Here is a 19,905-nt window from a genome sequence, read left to right on the forward strand (position 1 = left end):
CCTGCAGATACCCCTCTACATGATTTCTTTTCCTTAGAGGTGTCAAATTCCCCATCCCCTTCTAGCCCTCACTCTCCTGTCTTTGCAGTGCCTGCTTGCCCATAGCCACCAGGGGCTGCTGGTGTACAGTGGATCCAGGTTAATTGCCAAAGAAACCTGATGTATATTTATGCTTCTGTCCTGGCTGATTTGCTGTTTTTTCCCTTAACCTCTTGGCAGTCACTCCTGGGGGGGTACTGAGGAGCAGGGAGGTACAGGATAGTGGTGGATGAGAGTGAGATCTCTTTGAGGTTTGGGCTGAGTTATCTCAGAGTGAAGAGTGTGGAGCAGCCCTGATTTCAGTGGTAGTTGTTTGCGGGGAGACTCTTCATCTGGTTGTGCTATGGGTGTCTATTACTTGGGGAGCTTTCTTGTCTGGTTCCCTTTCACCTGCTGTCTCTGCTGAATTTCACAGGTCTCTGAACTTGGTGACTGTATATATTGGGCAGCCCAGTCCAGTCACCTCCATAGAAACCTAGCAAGTAGTGTTTTGCCAGCTAGCGTGATGCTTGCCTCTGAGCCTCTCAAATTATGTGCAGGAATTAGTGCCTTAATCCTGTTGACATTTTGTGGGGGAGGAGAATAAATAGGGCTACCTCATGACAAGGGAGGGCCTGAAAATTACAAACATTGAGATTATACAAATACAAACAGAGATAATACAAACACAAACATTAGCGGCTGAAAAGATAGCCAATGTTTCTAAGGCTTAGTGAGTGTTAATTCAAGCAGCTCTTGTTCTGTGCTGGGTCTTTCTGGAAAGAAAAACAAAGTGGGAGGTCTGTGGGGAATATAAACAACATACTTGAGGTTGAGGCTAGAGTGAGACATGCTTCACAGCATCCTTGTGCAGCTTCACAGGGAAGGCTATTATTCCTCAGGGAACAGAGCTGTGGTCTTGACCAGCCAAGGACACAGCCAGCAGCCAAAGTGAGTTGCCAGTTTGAGGGAAGTGACACAGTTTAGTTTGTGGGATGCTGCTGGTGCTGACATTGTGTTGAGACTGGGAAGGTTTTGCAGTGGGGAACCAGAGGCAAAGGTGTGGTGTGTTTCCAGTGAGCAGTGCTCTGTGAGCATAATCTGGAGCTTTTCAGTAAGCAGCAAAGTAGAACTAGAGCAGACCCTATGATGCAGTGGCCAAATGTATGGAAAAGCCTGCTACTATAGAAGAAATTTGTTACTGTAGAAATCTGCGTGGGAAGAGGAATCAATTTTTTAACGTGCAGATGTGTATGTCAAATAAGTGCTAAGTATAGATACTTGACTAGGAAACTGGGGTCATATATTTCAAGATCCATCTCCCCTGTTCCACTCTAGCTTGAGTTCAGCTGCAGTAGCAGTTTGACCTGAGAACGGGACACATTAACATGGCTTTAACTTCCTATGGGGCCTTAGAAAAATTGCTTGGGCAGAGGTTTGTAAAAGGCCCTTCACCTTTTTGAAGATCACAGCTTTGACCTCCTAGGCCTTAATTTTTCCTTCTTCCCAGAGAACTGTGCTTCTCTGGCAATATGAGAACAGTCAGGAATGTAATGCTCTGCACTTCACTCTTCATTCACCTCTGTGTTGTTTGCTTAGGTCCATATGGCCTGTGCAGGTCTCAGCTGGTTGCTGCATGTCTAGGTTTTTTGTTCCCCACCAGAGGGGGATATTAGAGCATTTCCACCGTTCTGGGATTGCTGGATCCCTGATCAGAGCTAGGGCTTGTCTGCTGGGTACCTAGAAATTCTGGACCTAGCTGCTAAGTGTATGCAGATCTAGATATCTGCATATGCTAATATCTACAGATTCAGGTAGCTCTACAGCTGAGAACACCATGTGCACAGCACAGCTGCTTCAGGATGGTCTTTGAGTGCTCTGTGAACCTAATATGTGTTAGACATGCCCACCACAAACCTAGAAGTACAGCCCCCACACTACACCACATGACATGCAGTGAATGTAGTCTTACTAGAAAGCTGTGCTGCCCCTTCACCAACATGATCAAGCAGCTATCAGTACTTGGGAGAGCATGTTTGGGGCCCACTTTGTTGTTTCTTCATGGTTCTGTGTTGTATCTCGTAGGCCTGTGTCATATAAACTTCCCAAGAATATCTAGTTGGAAAAATCTGTGTGCGGTGGTAGAAATGAATTACTTCATTGCTAGCGATTCATCCTCGCGTTTTACTGGAAACTTTTTTGTTCTGCTTTTTCCCTATAGCTTTTCAGCACAGGTTGCTTGGATATGGAGAGGGTGACTGTAATATATCAGCAAGCACTGACACAGTTCTTGACTAAACGGAAAAGTGCCCTTACAAGCTCCATGTTCCAGGATCTCTTCAAACGCTTCCCAGTAAGTATTGCTGGCGGTGGTACGTTGTCTTCTGGTGGCTCCAAAGTACAGTTGTAATTCTGGGGAAAGTAGGGAGAGAAACTTCTCCACTTTATTGCGGGCTTTCAAAACTGCTCTAAGGTTTCCTAGGATGTTCACCTGCTCGGACTCTTTAATGCTGCATGCTTTGAATGCAGTGCTGCAGAAGGCCAGGATCTCATTTGTGGTTTGGATTGGGATACTGCATGGAGAACGTAGGTGAACAGAAGGCTGCTCTTTAAAGCATACCCTGAGAAACTCTGATTTTTTACAAGTATTCAAGACAATGTGGATGAACAAGGTTTGCACAAAGGCAGAAGGGGGCAGCTTGTTTAAATAGCTAATATAGCTCCTGTCCAGCTTTTGCTCTGACTACATGCTCACTTTATCACTTTTCTTCCAAGAAGACTGCAGAGTGTACACTCTAATGGGAATCTAATCTGCAAGCTGCATGTTTAGACAGTGTCAGTGTCTGAAATGTTTGAGGTATTTCCTACAAACTTGACCTAAGCCTGGAGCTGGTCTCCACTACGAGGACAGCCAGTTTTTAAGAAAAAGGCCTTGGGGCTGAAGGTCGTACAGTTCTTCAGGGATTTTTAGGTCAGAGTGAGGTAGAGACAGAAGCTGCCCTCAAAGGCTTCAACCTTTTAGAACTGATGTCTGACAGGAGAGTGGGAGCAGACATAGGCTTGTGTAACTGGGGGAAGATGCTTTCAGAGTCTGAGGGAATCCATGCAGGAGAGAGTTCTTTTGCATGCCAGGTTTCTTAGGACACCAACCCACGATGCCACATCTGTAAGCTGTGAAATAGGGGGAAGAGAAGGGTTGTGTGCTGCCCACGTGGACAGCAAGCTTAAGATCCCATCTGCAGGCTTCTAGAGCCTGTGGATTCCATGCGACTGTTCTGTGTGGAAATGTTCTTTAAAATCTTTAAGCTCATCCTTTTTATAAAAGAAAGGTAATGACATACACAGATACTGGCCTGTTTAAAGCTGGGCTTTGCCTACTTGCTAGAGCTGTCTGTTCTTTTAGTAACCTTCTTACCTCGAAAAAGAAGCCATTTCAGGTGGTGTGGCTGGAATAACCATCTGCACAATATGTCGGTGAACTGTGCAGCAAACCGCTGTCCATGCTTAGTCAAGGGCAAACATTCTGGTGCCTGATAGATGACATTAGATGTATGCCAGTAAGGTATTTGCAATCCAGATGCTTTCTGATTTCTTGTGTCTGGATTCCTTGTGCCACTCAATTTGGGAATATTTTGACTATAAACATGGAAATTGGTGGATTAGGCCAGAACAGAGGTTCGTCAAGCTTTGCCAACAAGTACCCCTTCTCTAGAAAGGCTGTTTTGATCAAGACTTGTTGCAGGGGATAACTTAAGATAACCTGTCTCCAGGGAGGCTTTCCTCTCAACACAGTTGTTTCTAGCCCCTTTAGCATGTGGGTTCAGATGTGTCCCCAGCCTCTCACATTCTCCAGTCTAACTCAGCATGTTCTCCTTTGCCTCAGGGACTGTTCCTCTGCGTGAACTGAATTGCTTACGTAAAGTATCAGGCAGATGCAGACTTAAATCAAGAACCAGGCAGAACATAGGAGATGAAATCTTTGCCTAATTTTTTCCAATTTAAGAGTTTTGCTGCTGCTTTCCTTGTGATCAACATTTCACTCGTGGCTGGTGTGAGCAAAGCTGTTAATTTTCAAATAAGCTGTTGCTGATCTCTGGGCACTTTTCTTTCTTGTGGCATTTTCTTCTCACTCAGGAAACTGTGTAAAATATAGTCTATTTTGCTTGGAAAAACAAACCTGTCTGTCAGCAAACCACTAATAAAAGACTGGGTCTTTCTTTGTTACAGATCATGTGTAAGCCATTAGTAGATACTCTTATCAAGTCTATCACAGCGGGAGCCAGGCAACATCAGCAGGTAAGAAGGAAAGCAAACAAACAAAGCTGTATTAAATAGTCAATCGGAGAAGTCACTTAATCATGGCAGCTCAGATGATGCTTAACATGCTTATTGCTGCCTTTAGGGCTGCCCAATTTTGAGAATTGGGCTTCCTGGGGGGAGAGCTTTAGCAACGACTGCCTTGCTGCTTCAGGTATGTGACTGAAGTTGTGGAAGTAGCTTATATATTCACAGTCATGGGGGTTCCTTTAAAAACTGCCTGCAGCTCTCACAGTTGAGGCCTGATTGTTGTAGGGGTTGCTTTCAGTCATTCCTGGGTTACTTTCTTATCGGTAAGATGTTCATCTGTATTTATGCAGCATGTTGTAATCCTCGCCTCCTAACACTAACTCGAAGTTAGCTTCTTGAGCCTGTTCTGCGCCTTGCCAGCTGTCCTGTGTTTTCTAGGCCATGTGCTTCTGTGTCTGGTTTAAAACCACCTGTACTATAGATCCGATTTTTGATGGTTGATTGCATGTGCCTGACTCACACAGAATTAGTGGGGCCTTATCAATAAAACATTGCAGGGTGACTGCACAGTTCACTGTTGCATGAGCAGGGAACGAGGCCTGTCTGGGTTTTCACTGCAGCATGCACTGCAGTGGGGGTGCCTTCCACGCAGTTAATAATAACCAAAACCCCTTTAGGCCAGTAGCACTGTCTCTTAAACTTTCCCACCCGCTAGCTGTACCATGCATCCGTCCCCTGCAGAAGTGCATCCTAGATTGACCTTTCTGTTTCATAAATAGCTGTTTTATTGTTTCTGATCATTGGAGGGAATGTGGAGGGCTTAGGTATGTGTTTACTGTAAGGCTGCTTTATGTTGTCAGTGCAAATTGTATTTCAGGCTCTTTTATCCAACAGAATGGCGCTGATTTAAACAAGAACAAAAAAAAAAAGAAGAGTGAATTAAGCTGCTAGTAATTTCAGTGGATAGAAATAAGGATGTGTTACACAAATAACAAACAAATTAATTATAAGGCACATACTTGATCCTATCCTCAAGAGACCAAGAGCAGCATCCCAAGCAGACAGCTTCATTTACGTGGGTATCTTTGCTTCCCCACAGGGAATAGCATTGTCCTTCTTGCAGGGCTGCCACAGTTATCAGCTCAAGCTTTGTTTCCAGAGCCTGTTTATCTGTGGGTGGGAGGAGTAGGGGAGGACATGTGGTGTGCTGTTTGTGGGAGACCAGATAGAGAACATGGGTGTATTACTGTTTAAACAAAGGCAACATGGAGAGTAAGCTGTGTAAAGCCTGTGGAGTTTGGAGATGGAGCTTTATGTTTTTTTGCAGATTACTTCCTTTTCAGGAATTCTGGCTTTGCCTCATCAAATGTCCTATTTACCAGGTTTTCAGTTAAATTTTCCTACTGATTCTCAATGCAGATGTGATTTGGTCGTATCCTAGGGGGTAGGATAGAGGGGCAAGCTAGGTGAGTGTATGTGGCAAAGTGATCTCATGGGTAAAGCAGGGGGATAACTTCTCTGGAGTCTATGCAGCTCCTGGCAGCCTCTGGGGTGAGGTGGAAGGGCTCAGCTACCAAAAGGGCTGTCCTAACTCAGGGTCCCGAAGACACCAAAGGTCTCTTGATATACTTGACTTTGGCCGTCCCCAATGGTTGAGAGGCAAGTGGGGTAGTCTCCCATTTTCGGCCCCTGAATATTGGCCTCTAATCATTGAACTAGCTTAATCCTGGTGTCATGAGGCTTACTTCCCCTTCTAACGCTCTGGTTATTAATGCTGATTGTTCTGGCTATGCCTGCTGCATCTGTATGAACAGCTAATCCCACTGTGATTTTTGACTTCTTGGCTCTGCAGATCCCTTTTGGCAGGGAGTCCTCAGGGCTGTGCTGGGTGGGGAGAGCCCTGCTCTGCACAGGAAGGGGGAGGCTGGCAGCTCTGGCCAGGTGCCTTGTATTGGCCTGGTCATGAACCCCGGGGCGCTGGCCCAGTAGGGCTGCTGGCCACTAGCCCAGCTGGCCTTGGGGAGGCCCTTCCTACGGGTTGGAAGGAATTGGATGCGCCTTCAGGTTGGACTTTTGAGTGGTTTTGAACAAAAGGAAAAGTGGTTTGTGAGAAGGATGTAAAGGGGAGTGTCCCTTCCTCTTCACCCCAAATACCTGGGAGTTTGTGAGAGCATCATGGAGGCAGGGGCTCTGTTCCATTTCTCCTCTCAGCCAGGCTGGTTCCTGAGTTTTTTAAGGCCTTAAAGCAAGATCTTGTGGCCACTGACGTACGTATCCAGCTCTTATTTTGTGGGTCTCTGCTCTTGCTGGGGCCTCTAGGGTGAAGTCAAAGTGATTGCCCTAGACCAGCCTGGTTGAGGTGATTTGCAGCATGTTTCCCTGTGTGCTCAGTAAGCCACACAGCGTACAGGGAGGCCTGGACCTGCCTGGGCTCTTGTCAAGAAACAGCAAACCCCAAGTGTATGTGAAATGTTGTGCCTTCTGTTGTGGGCTGCTGCAGGTCTGTCAAACTCAATTTCTGGGCAGTTGTAACGGAGCGAGGATGCTGTAGGAAACACAGGAGCTGTTCAGATGCTGCTGAGCTGACGTTGGTTTGGAGAGGAGCAGTCTGGCTTCTCCAGCCCCAGCCATTTGTCCTGACCCTGGACACCTTGCTGTCTGTCTCTGGTGTCCAAGTGTTCATGCAGTTACATCAAAAAATGGACATGGGGGTGATTTGGCTGAAAACTTACCTTCCCCTTGCACAGGTACTTCCTCCCTTGCTTTTGTTTTGTTAAAATTAACTTTGATCAACTCACTCGTCTTGTTCAGGGCACAGGGATGGTCAGTTCAGGGGCAGGAGTGGCTGGGTGAAAGCTGTGATTTATTTCATCAAACAGCAGTGTTCATTAACATGAAATGATGGCTTCTGTGAAGTGAGTATGAGCATATTGGAAAGCAGAGTTTGTGTGGACTGCTGGCTGTAGCTGATGCCTCAGGCAAGTGGGTCTTGCATTGCTGCAGCCTTTCTGTGCATCCTGTCTCCCTCAGTGGTCACCTCTAAAGCCCTGAGAACACCGAACACGCAGCAGCAGTGCTGTGTCTGTAAAGACAGAGGTGTTTGTAGCTATTGGATGGGTGTTACATGCCTTTCTGGGAGGTGCATTTCTTTGGCCTGTGCGATTGCTGTAGAGAAGGGTCTTTTGGAGATCACAGAATCACAGACTGGCAAGGGTTGGAAGGGACCTCGGGAGATCATCTAGTCCAACCCTCCTGCTAAAGCAGGCTCACCCAGAGTAGGTTGCACAGGACGTAATCCAGGCGGGGTTTGAATATCTCCAGGGAAGGGGACTCCACAACCCCCCTGGGCAGCCTGTGCCAGGGCTCTGTCACCCTCAAAGTAAAGAAGTTCTTCCTCGTATTCAACTGAAACCTCTTATGTTTTAGTTTGTGCCCATTGCCCCTTGTCCTGTTGCTGAACACCTCTGAGAAGAGTCTGGGTCTCCAAAGGCAGGTCTGTCAGAGGCTGCATCTTGATGTAAAGCTTAGCAGAAAAAAATGAAGCTTTAGAACAAAAACTTCAGATAGTGTGACTGACATCAAGTCAGCCCTTTTCCTCTGACTCCATTCCTACATGCCTAAACCAGCAGTAAGGTTGCTCACCCCCATATTGAAGTAGTTAGTGAGATAAAACGAACAGCACTTTGGGGGGTGAGAGCTCTTAAGGCAGTTTTAGACCTGGCTCTCAGTGGTTGGATTGGTAGGTTTTCCTAGCAGTAAGCTCAACCTGTATAACGAGTTTTAAACCGGAAAGGTGAATTTGCAATGGTCTTACTGAGACTGAACTTGAAACTGAAGCTTATATCTCTGGCCAAGTTCTGTTCCTCTGATGTTACTCCTGGAGTGCGGATGCCTGCAGGAGACAGTAGTTCAGCAGTTTCCCTGGAAAAGGAAAGAGCTGGAGAGATTGGTGTCATTTATGAGTGGGGGAAGAAAGGACAAGGGATGCTTGGCCAGGGAAGAGGGGTTGTCATCCCACCCTGTTACTAATTACTACCCACTCAGTACCTGTTTAAACCTACACATCAGAAAGATACAAGATGAAAATCTGTGACAGTGGATCTGCAAAATCACCTTGTTTCAGGGAGTTCATGCATGTGAGCTGGACTTCTCACCTTTTGGGAGACCACAGTGACTGCAGAACACCAGGAGTCACATTTTGCCAGTTCAAACGCACTGTGGCTCTGGTAGCTGGTCCTTTGGGTGCTCTGTTTTTCAAACTCTGCATGTCTTGAAGTGTGGAGCTAAAGACGAAAGACTGCTGTCCCAAAAGTGCCTGTGTGCCAGTTAAAATGCTCCAGGCTTTTCAAACATGAACACACTAATGTTTGGATGTCTTTCATTTATTGAACTGAGAAATCTGCTGGGTTTTGCTGTGGTTTGGGTTTTTTTTCTTACTACGGTAGCAGTCGGGATCTTTTTCCTAAACTTTGTTGAATCTTGCTTTCCCATACGTGTAAGTTAAGCCAACATATAACTTAAAGCTGCACTGTCTTCTCAGAATATGGCCTGCCTCATGCCTGTGATGCATTCTTGCACTGTTGTCTTTTGTAGAAAGATGTGGATAGAAATTGTATGAAATCACTAGATTGTAAGCAGCTGCTATGAGGCTTTTCAAGAGGACCTTTGGTGTGTGAGAAGCACTACAAGTTAAAGTAAAAAAGAAGGAGGTGGAAAAGAATGAAGTTTTTTGGGTAGTCTAATCCAGCTTGTTGGATGCAGTTTTGAGGACTGAGGTCCTGAAAATCAGTCATGCTATGACCTTGTACTTGCTGTAATGACCAGCAGAAATGTCTTCAGTGGTAGGAAAATGGTGCACACATTGCAATCTTTTTGTACATCAGGCAGGTTCGATAGCTTTCTCTTACCGAGAAGGTGCTTACACCTGAGTAACGTGTAGCTAACGCTGCTAGAATGCATTTCTTGCGTGCATACCTGCATACGTACATGTCCTCTAAGTAGCTTAGGCACAAGTGACAGCTAGGGATATAGTCTTCAACGGTGAGACTCGTATGGGAAAATGTCAAGTCATCAAAAGTGGAGCTTGTGTTATACCTTTGAGTTGACCTAGTGCTAATGAATTGTATTAAGCTTCTGGCAGAGGTGATCCTGTTGGCAGTGCAAAGCCTTGCAATTAGCCAAGCAGAATGTGTGTGGTGCTAATGTGTGTGGGAGGCTTGTGCTGTTCTGTTGACTGAGGATGTTGCTGTCAGTCTGATGTCTTCCACAAGCACTAAACTCATTCTCTCAAATTCTGTCTAGAGAAAAAAAAATGTGCGTGAGCTTGTTCTCGCTTTCTCCTTTCTTAAAGCAATTTGATCTCACTACCGCAGTTGTTTTCCAGGAGACCTTGACCTTCAGATTACTTCCTTGTGCCTTGTTTCAGTGGGTGCAATATTACTTTTTCAATACACGCTTGGTTTTCACTTGTGCTGATGGAGCGTAAACCAGGGATCAAGATGTGTTTAATTTAATGATTGTTGCATGACTCAGCTACATACCAGAACCCTCCTGAGCCTCGGGTGAGGAATGTCTTCCTGGTTTATTTTTAGCGGCATCAGTATGATGAGCACAGCTACAGTAACATCTCATTCTGTGACCGTGTGTGGTCTCAGGCTGTCCCTCTGATTCTCTTATAGCACAAACCCATCTGCGGTGCATTGTTAATTGTGGTGAGGTTCTTACTGCAGCGCCCTTCCCCTCCCATTCTCATGCATGCTGGGGCTGCTGGAGCACTGGATGGGTCCATGAACTGATGCTTCTACCCCAATAACTCTGTTAGTCTGAGGGTCAGGTGGAGAAGGTTGCAATGCAGTACCCAGGCTTACTGCTGCTGCAGGCAAGTGCATACTCCCAAGTGCCAGCTCTGAACTGGGAACAGGCTGAAGCACAACCTCTCTGGAAGCCTGGACTGGAACAACCATGCTTTTCCCTGAGAAATCCAGCTTGTTGACCAGCAGTATTGGAACCAGTTTGGAAAGGAAGACTAGCACATGAAACATCCGCTGCTACTGGCAGACACTTCGACCACTTCTAGTCTCTAACTTCTTCCTAGGGTTTAGGCAGATGATTTGATACCTGTCCCTTGTTCTTTTCCTTTAGGAAAGGCACTAGGAGCGTACATTTCAACACAGTAATTAAGAGCCTTTACAATTATTTCTGCACTGTGGTCACACATCAGTTTGTATACATCCCTGTCTTCTTGTTTGCATTTAAAGCTATATTGATTGAGGATGTTGCAGTAGCTGAGAGTATAATGATGCTATATTTGTCCATCAAGTGAGCTTATTTTCTACAATTTGTCTAGAACTCTGCAAAGCTGATGTAAGTGCAGAGCTGTCATGAAGGTAATAAAAGTCATTTTACTTAGTGTGGAGATGAGAATGGGTACCGAGACAGAGTTCAAAATGCCATCTTATGTCATATAGATTCATTAGTATTTCAAAATGTGTTTTTATAAAGCAGTCTGTGCTGAGGAACCCTTTAAGATCTATCTAATAGAGAGTGTACCTTAGGTAAGTTGCTAATTAATCTTGGTGCTTTGGCAGTCTCCCCAAAGGGATCAAACATACATAGACATAATTTTACAGAACTGAAGCAATTCTGTGCCAGAGCTGCCATCATCAGAGGAGTAAAATACGATCCCAAAGTCCTGCCAAAGAGGTCTTGTCTGGTTGACAGTTATCCTTCTGAATGGTTTATGTTCTATGTAAATATCTAAGTTAAAAAGTAATTAAACTTTAATGTAACAAGAACAGTAAAAGCACTGCAAAGCATCAGAAGCCACCACCCCTCTGTGTGTATATGTGGAAGTATTCCTTCTTGTGCTGTGATAGATGAATGCACTGTGCCTTGCCTGCAGTCTCACAGATAGTTTCCAGCAGGCGGTATAGGAAGGACTAGTTACGGAATATTTTGCATAAACTGTTACTAATAATGAAGGAAAATAAACCTCCCCAGATAAGTACCAGCCCCAGTTCAGCTCTACCTCCTTTGTATTAGCATCAGCAGCCCAGTTCTCATTTCTAGCTAAGCAATAGGCCACGGCTGAAAGGTATCATTCCTTCAAAGCATCCTCCATCCCCTCAGCAGAGGTGGGACACATTGTGTCTGTGTCCTCCGTAGAGGTGTTGCTAGTGGGAGGGCTCATCCCAGGGTTGAGGTGAGCAGACCTTCGGAGGCTGAATTACCCACAGGCAGCGATAGCTGCTTGTCTGATATGGTGTTACAGTGGCTGTTGCCTGCAGACTTCTTTTTTGTCTTCCTCTGTTCAATATGCACCCTTTCTTCAATGAAAAGAAATCATTTGCAGCTGGAAAATGTATGTTCAATTGACATGTTTTGGCTCCAGCCAGTGTCCTGCTCCTGTTCCTGTTTTTGTTTTGTGTAAGGAGATGGTTAAGGAGATCCTGTGTTCTGCAAGGTAAAGCTGAACTATGGGTGGGCTCTGGCACATTTTTCAGCTATCTGATCATGAGCCAGCAAAGCCTTATGACATGTACTAGCTCTAGGTATGTAAACTGTCCCTCTGAAGTTGAAGGGGGAGCAGTTGAATTCTTAAGTGCTTTGCTGGGTCAGGGCCAGAGTGCTCTACATTTTTGTGTAGAGATTTTTAATTTCTAGACCTTTAGGATGGTTGCAGATGTGGATTATTGCATCCTAACCTTTCTTTTTGAGCATGTCTCTTGCGTTGGGAGAGCTCAAAGAAATGATCTTCCTTGGGCGAGTTGGAGGATGTTGACAACATCTATAAATAGTCTCTGATGTTCTTTGGAAAGGTGTTTGATGCCATAGTAAAATGTAGCGCTCTCCAATGAACTGTTTTATAAGCCATGTTTCTCTCTCCCTTTCTTCTCACTTGTGTGAGATGGTTGAAAATTTAAAAAGATCTGTTTAAATTTTTCAGGTCCTCCTGACTGCATTTAAGCTGAGTGCTTGAAATCCCATGGCACGAGTTTTTACTTGTATTTGCACTGAGAACTTTGTGTGTGTATTTCTGTTGAAAAAAGGACCCCTGTCCCTGAGTCTGCAGGGTCTCTTTGGAGCATCATGCATATTGTTAGCTGTTTACATTTATTTTTTCTGTCATATTGGGGTTTTTTGTTGTGTTTCTTGGTGCCTTTTAACAGCCCCCATGTCTTTTGCAATAAAGCATCTAGCAGATAGATGCCTGCATTGCCCTCATGCAAATCCATAACGATACCAGGCATTAATTGACTGGCACAGAGAAACTACCCTGTTAGTGGTCCCAGTCTTTGTATTCCACCATACTCCGTGCAGCACAAACAGAACATAAAAAAGCTTCTACTTGCCTCTTTATTCTGATTCTGGAGATACAGGCTGTGCTTTTCTGCTCACTGCTGCTCAGCCGATTGTGTTGATGGTCACGTAGCAAATCCTCAGTAATGGAGGAAACATTCTAGTCTGTTGCTGAGTAGAAATAAGAAAATTAAAAGGTCACATACGCTTTAGTTTTTACTGTAGAGACAGCTGCTGGGAAGAACTATCCAAGGATGGGACTGATCAGTAGCATCAACAGCCCTGCATGTCAGATTAACGAGTTAGCTATATACCATATTGCAGTGATTTTCCAAGACTGAGTAATTTCCTAGCCCGCTAAATTAAACTTGCCGTCTTGGGGCAACACTTGGGGAGTTGATAGTTTCTAGAGAGTGAACCACCCAAGTGTGTTCTGCTCAGCCTGACAAACACAGCCCCTTCAACAATTTGATGAGTAGGTATTTGTGTAGAGCAAATGGGAAAAGTTTGCTCGGAGGCAAGGTCATTGCCATGCATTTAATAACAGCATAACAAAAACAGGAGGGGAAGAAATGTCCATGGCTGTGATGAAATTGGTGAGACTGTCATATGGGCTTGAGTTATATTCATGCTACAAAGTATTAGAAAACCATTGAGATAGAATTTTGTTTTGTTGAAGTTCTGGGTAATGATTTCTGCTGTGTTTACAGTGGGCTATTGGATCTTGGTTTGGAAATACTAGCAAGTGTGTTGGCAAGGTGTTCTGTTGGCAAGTGAAGAAAGATTAGGCCTGCTGCAACATAAAAAGAAATGCCAGCCTGGGCTGTATTCACTGACAAGGGTGTTCTTAAAGAGTTTGTGTAGAAAGTGATGGGTCCCTTTTTGTTGTTGTTTGGGGGTGAGGGAGAAATGGGGTTTGGCTGCTTCTGTTTCTGCTTTCCCTTGGCGTGTATTAAAATGCCCATCTGCAAAAGTTAAAGCAGAAGAAAGGAATTAGGATTTCTCTGAAGGATTGCTCAGCAGCGTCCTAGCAGAATGGGGTCTCAAGGCATGTCCCTCTCCCTAAGTGCAGCGTGCAGGCTGTCATCTCATGGCGCTTCTCTCGGTGGATTCTGCAGAATGAAAAGATCTTCTGGCGAGTGTCCGAATCGATGAAGTTCAACCCAGTATAATTTCCAACTTTCTTTTTTTTTTTGCTTAGCAATGCTGTTTATTTCAATGTTCCAAGCTCACAATTTTGCTGACGTGTGAGTACTTTTTTTTTATACTGCTTGAAAGCTAAACTTCAATAGTTGATGTTTGAGTGAATTGGAATTCTAATTTCTTATTATCTGCTGATAAATGTTCTCAAAAGCTGAAAACCTTTGTCCTTGCAACATCAAGACTGGTCTAGTGAATCGGGGACAGCAGCTAAAAGGCACGCAGTGCCTACGCAACATGGGTTTTTTACTGAATGCATACTGCTCTTAAATCTCCTAAATTATTAAATTTGACTTTAGCAAAGTCTCTTTAAATAGGTTGCATTATGCGGTAGCTGCCTTCTGAATAGCCTAAAGAAAATCCTATTGCGGTCTCTCCTGAATTGAGGAAAATTGGCTTTGTTGTGCAGAGGAGCCATCTGGCTTAGAAAGTGTTGGGAGGAGCAGCCAGGTGGGGGAACTAGAGGGGACAGTTTGGGTTTTGGTCTTACCAACGTTTGCAGGTAACCTGAGGTGTCTATGGAGCTTCTTGATGTTTGATAACATGACGCATATGTGTGTAAAATAAATATTGACAAAGTGAAAGCTTTGGGGATAGGTTGGTTGGGTTTTGTGTTTTTTTTTTTTTTGAAGAGGCAAGCCGTGGTTGAGAGAAAGGATAGTGCCCCAGATGATTTCACAAGAGGTTTTTCGATACTTGGTAATGTTTCTTTTGAGCCTCAGCTACTGGGACGTTCTGTGAGAATCTTTGCTTTTATTTCTTAACAAAAGAACATTTCTTGCTCTGGTGTTCAGAGCAAGGAGCTTGTAAAAGCCATGTGGAAGGGCTCCAAAATAAACAGTGACATATTAAGAAACTAAATTGTGGTGTGTTTTGGTTTTTTTTTTTTAAATTGTGACTTTGTTCTTAACTTGGGAGAGAAGTGTATTTGGGAGTGGAAAGGGAAATGGGCATATTTCCTAATTATTATTATTATTATTATTTTTTAATGCGGGAAGGGAGAGGCTCGGATGCATTGCACAGAATCCATTGCTGTTCTTTTCTCCTCTGGTCTCAGTGTGCCCTATGGTACCGATATTCCCCACCAATGTTTCAGTCCGGTAATTGAGCATTACAGAAAGAGCAAGAAAACATCAGTACTCATGGGCGCTAATCTGTGTTCTGCTACTGATTTATCTTATGTGCTCATGGCTGGCTTAATTATGGCATCTTTTTATTTTTCAAGAATTTAGGATAATAAGATATTGACTTTTTTTTTTTTGGAGGGAAACTTTAAGACTGATTGGCCTTTCTGATATGGTAAGTGGTTACCCCTGGGAGAAATGAATCTCTGTGTTCACCAAAGCAGCAGACCAATATATGGATTGTTGTGTATGGATTGCTGTGTCCTGAGGGTCTGCCTGTTGGCCTCTGGTGAAAGAAGAGCACAAGGTAAATAATGTCTTCCCCAGCTCTGAATGCTCGCTAGCTGTATCTTCGTTGTATGCAAATGCAATATTCAAAGCTAGTATCTAACACCATCAGCCAGGCCTGGCCCAGCAGTCCAGTGTGTTATTTTATACGTTCACTGTTTTGACTGTCCAAATGTCCTGCAGACCCTTCATCTCAGGCAGAAAGCCTGCTAGCAAAGCCCAGTATTTAATGTGCGGATATCCTCTGAAAAATTGCAGTGTCAAATCTTCTCCCTGTGTGTACTGACTCATCTCTACTGCCTTTAAAAATCTAACAACATCTTATTTCCGTCACTAGTTCTTGTTAGATTGTGGTGACTGTAGGAGGGAGCTTTGATTTGGTTTTTTCTTAATTATTTTTGAATTATTTTTTCCCCTCCTTTCCCAGCTGCCACCAGAACAGTGCTGAAGGAAGCAGCTGTACATGGGCCACTTGTACGGGCACAAATGTCCTGTTGCAGTGAGCAGGCTCTCACAAATGGGCTCCTCTGGTTAGGCGAGTGCAGGATGAGGCTTTTGCTCTGACAAGACCATCCTCCAGAGCACTGTTTGCAGAGGAACCAAGCATAGGAAAAATGCACTCCTCAGCAGCAGTGGACAGAATGTGATTTGCAGAATCCCTCATTAAACAAATTAAGTAATGATGTTTTAGGGCATGAAGAAACCTGCATGTGAGTGAGTACTGTATATATGCTCTGGTCTGCAGGCAGTCTGCTCCAGTGTCTTAACTGCTAGTGCTCGTTTTTTTTGCTGTCTCAAGTACATTTAAAAAACCATACTGGTGTGACTTTGTTAGTGAAGGCAGTGACTATTTTCACCTGTAGAGCTAGGGCTGACATAACTAGTGTAGGTGCAGCTGCATTATATCAAGGTGCTTTCTGTGGGGTGTAGCTCATTCCACATTTTCAGCCAGATTGAGCGGTGGTGGTTTAAGTGTTTGTGTCTTGCAATAGCTGTTTTCATGTGGAGGAGGAGGATGTGCCAGCATAGCTAACGTGATAAAACTTTCTGTAGGGTAGACAAGTACGCAGGAGCAGCAGAATGAAGTTAACAGCCCATCTGATCAATGTGACAGCAGCTGCTCAAAGCCTTGGGAATGCCAGTAGAATATACAGATTTCTTAACTTCTCATTGCTGCTGCTTAAAGCAGGACATCTGAGCCACGGGTGAAGAGGTTGATGAAGGATAATAAAAATAAAGAGGAGAGGGGAGTCAGCAGGAGGGGTAGAAAGAGGGAGATTTCTTCACTGTCAGTTTTGTCTCAGTTGCTGTCTTCCAGGGAGCTTTGTTCTTTTTCAGTAAGCAAGGTAGTAAAGTCTCAAATCCAAAAGCAAAGCTTCCAAAGTGGGGATCAAGATCTGAGTGTAGCACACAATCCTGTGCATGTTTTTCCCTACTTGCAGGCATTTTAGCAAGAGATTTACCATCCCTGAATCATTGGTGTGGAGCCTCTCTCATGGAGGTGAGATTGAATTCGCCTGCTGCTGAAAGGACTTAATGCTCTACCTGGCAGGTGATGGGCAGGGGATTGCTTTTCCTTTTTTTCCATTGCTAAGGTAGTGAATGGGAAGTTGGCCCACACTAGAAAATACTGGGGTCATATGTTCCAACAGCTGAAGAGGACACACAAACCCCTGTGTTTGCAAACTGCTGTTTAGCTTGCTTAGAAACTAGCACGAGGGAGGGTTGTTGGCTGTTTCAGAGGTTCAGAAATAAAAGAACATTAAAAAAACCCGCAAACCCAACAGAGTTCATTGATAATTTTTTTCGCTAAAGAAGGCCTAAACAGATCATCTACATGATGATGATCAAATGAGCAAAATGTGTCTCATGTGTGACAATTATTTTCAGTGTGCTAATGTGCAAGCTGTTGTGAGTTGTTTAAAGGTTCCCGGATGGAAAGCATCCTGCTGTATCTGTGGAAATCTGCTTTTTTACTAAGAAGGAGGAACAGGTACGATCTACTTTGGATGAAACTGGATTGCAGTGCAGCTTGGCTTATTCTAAACCACTGAAAATTGCAAGGATGACCTAGGATGTTTGGTGGGAGTACACTGAGTAAGATTGCCTTTCTCATCCAAGGTTGTAAAATGTGATTTAGGTGTCACTTAAATGCTTTACATGTTACAATTAACTAGCCTTGCAAAATTTTTCAAATCCATTTGTCGCAGGTACTTAATTTAAGCTGTAAAATACCATTTGTTTTGATCACTTCTTGGCAAGGAGAATTTTGTTCCTGGGCTTGTATATCTCCTATTTGGTGGGTTTTTGGCAAGGCTAGGCTGAGGGAGGGTTGGGAGGAAACTCCTTCCTGGCCTGGAGCTTGGCATGTGGGCACAGGGACGGTGTGGGAGCAGGGGGTAGGGGTTGATGGGTGGGGGTTTCTGGTCAGTGTTTACTTCTTCATCATTGTGCCTTGTCTCTTCCTGGAGGCAGGAGGGCAGATTTGCTGACTTGGAAACTGGCATCTGGTAGGACAATTTATGCACTGGCCAACTTGGATCCTGCTCATGTTCTGCCTATGTCAGACAAGAACATTGGGCCTTGTCAAGGCTGGCTGAGGGAATGTCTTGAAAGAGCCGATTGATTAGTCTGAAGACACTGGATTGTAGCAGGAAATACTGAATTTGGCTCCTGAGCCAGATGATCGTGTGGAAGAGATTTTTGTCACCTTTCCTGGGCCAGGGTGAGCTCTCTCTGTCTCTGCTTGCAGGCACCAGGAATCTGTGTAGTGATGGATAATGCAGCTTCCCTGCTGGGAGCCGGCCGCCCAGCCTGGGCACCGCGCTGTGTCTGTGCTGTCACGCTGTTTTGCCCATGTCCCTGTGTGCGACGGGCCCTGCAGACGGGAGCTCTGCACAGGAGGCTTTCTCGTACTGGTGCTGCAGCGCGGTGCCCAGCAGGGCTTCGAGCTCCGCTTGAGCCTGGCAACGTCTCTGGGCCAGGCAGGACAGAGGAGGCAGCTGGGAACAGGGCGCAGGAAAGGCACTCCCTGGGTCCCTTCATCAGAGGGAACAACAGGGTAAATTTGGGGTAAAAGTAGATGTCTAATATACAATGCTGCCTTGGAGCATTGGCAGAACATTTTTAAACCGAGAAATAGTTATGGAGCTAAGGTGTGCTGTCATGGGCAGTGCTGCATAACCCAACATGCTAGCTGTGTTGTCCTAACAGTCCCATTTATCCCAGAAGGCGCTAGCGCTTGCCACTGAAACCTTTTAGATAGTGGCTAAATGAGAACCTTGGCTTCACAGCTGTGTGTGCCTTGTTTCAGTAATGCTGAGGAGGTTAAAAATTAAACTTTGTTCTCAGAAATAGTTTTTTTTAAGCCACAGCCAAGGCTTTTCTCCTTGAATTTGAAACATATATGGAACTTAAGTGTGTGGCATGTGTGAAATACTGAAGTTACAGCTTGTGAATTGATGAAAATTGATTTGGCAAGTGTTTCTTAATCACCTCTGCTCTTTACATCTAAAGCCTTCAAATCAAATGAGGTTTGTATTTTTTTAAGTAAATAATGGGCGTTTTCATGCTTGTTCAGTGAGGATACATGTTAAGGATCTTGAAGGACAATTTTTTGTTTGTCCTTAACTTAGGAAAGAGTCCTTTTTTTTTTTTTTTTTTTTTTTCCCTCTTCTCGCCTCCCCCAGAGAATTTGCAGCTTGGCCGTGTTGAGGTCAACAGGCTGTGTGAAACTCCAGACTTGTAAGTTAGTCACAAGTTAAAGTCCTCTCTTAAGTATTATCATGACAGTTCCTAGCCAAGAAGACTGTCTTGCCCACAGTGTTGGAGCACTCAGTCTTTTATAATTCTGATCATAATTTATCAAGGAAAATCAGAAAACTTGCATATATACACAGCATACGTTGAACTGCTGTTGCTTCTATACTACCTGGTGGGAATTTGCTGTGTGGAACAGGGATCACCATTGCTGTGGACCTTTTGTAATTTGCCCTTTTGAATAACCTTCTAGGCTGTCCTAACTTGGACCCGGCCTGCCAAACCGTATCAAACAAACTTGTAGCTTATAGGCTCAGAAATGCTCAAATGCACAAAACAAATGTGGTAGAGAAATGAAAAACAGGCCCTGAAACTCAAGACTGCTCTGTTGGAGCCTTTCTTTCATCCCACACCCAACGTAAATGGAGAAATAGAGCAGTTTAGCTGTGGGAGCAGAAATGGGGATAGATTGGCACTTGCTTCATGGCTTTGCATACTGTTTGTTTTCTTTTTACAAAAGCTTTGACAGTAATTGGAAGAGACTTTTGCTGTGGTGCTCTGGATATCCCGCCCTGCAGTAATAATTGACAGGTTATTCTCCTATAACCAGTAATCCTGTTAGCTGGAGCTTGCTGTGGGTTTGGGTTTTTTTGCAGGGAGTGGTGGTTGTTTTTAAAAAAACATGTAACAAATTGCAGATAGCTGAGGAATTTATTTCATAGTTTGACTATTTCTTAAAATTCAAAGAAAGCTTATTTAGAATTTCCCATATTCTTGGCATATGTTCTTTTACCCCAGCTTTCCCGGTAGCATTTGTCAAGAATGCAGTATGTGATTCGTGTGATTGCAGTCTCAAAGGCCTTGGTAGGTGAGAATTTCTAGAAGCGCAATTATTTTTTGCCATATCCCTATGGTTGTAGAACAGTCTTAA

The 19,905-nt window shown here is 44.3% G+C and overlaps 1 protein-coding gene across 1 annotated transcript in view; it reads left to right on the forward strand.

Moving 5' to 3' along the window:
* Positions 1-19,905, forward strand: part of MYBBP1A (MYB binding protein 1a) — a 65,772-nt gene that overhangs the window by 22,748 nt on the left and 23,119 nt on the right. The window contains exons 22-23 of the mRNA XM_035900527.1: positions 2,240-2,371; positions 4,246-4,314. Of these exons, the coding sequence (XP_035756420.1) occupies positions 2,240-2,371; positions 4,246-4,314 (201 nt within the window). The remainder of the gene's footprint in view (positions 1-2,239; positions 2,372-4,245; positions 4,315-19,905) is intronic.

The sequence above is a fragment of the Egretta garzetta genome, unplaced genomic scaffold (genome assembly GCF_000687185.1).
Source record: "Egretta garzetta isolate BGI_Z169 unplaced genomic scaffold, ASM68718v1 scaffold108, whole genome shotgun sequence".
NCBI lineage: Eukaryota > Metazoa > Chordata > Aves > Pelecaniformes > Ardeidae > Egretta > Egretta garzetta.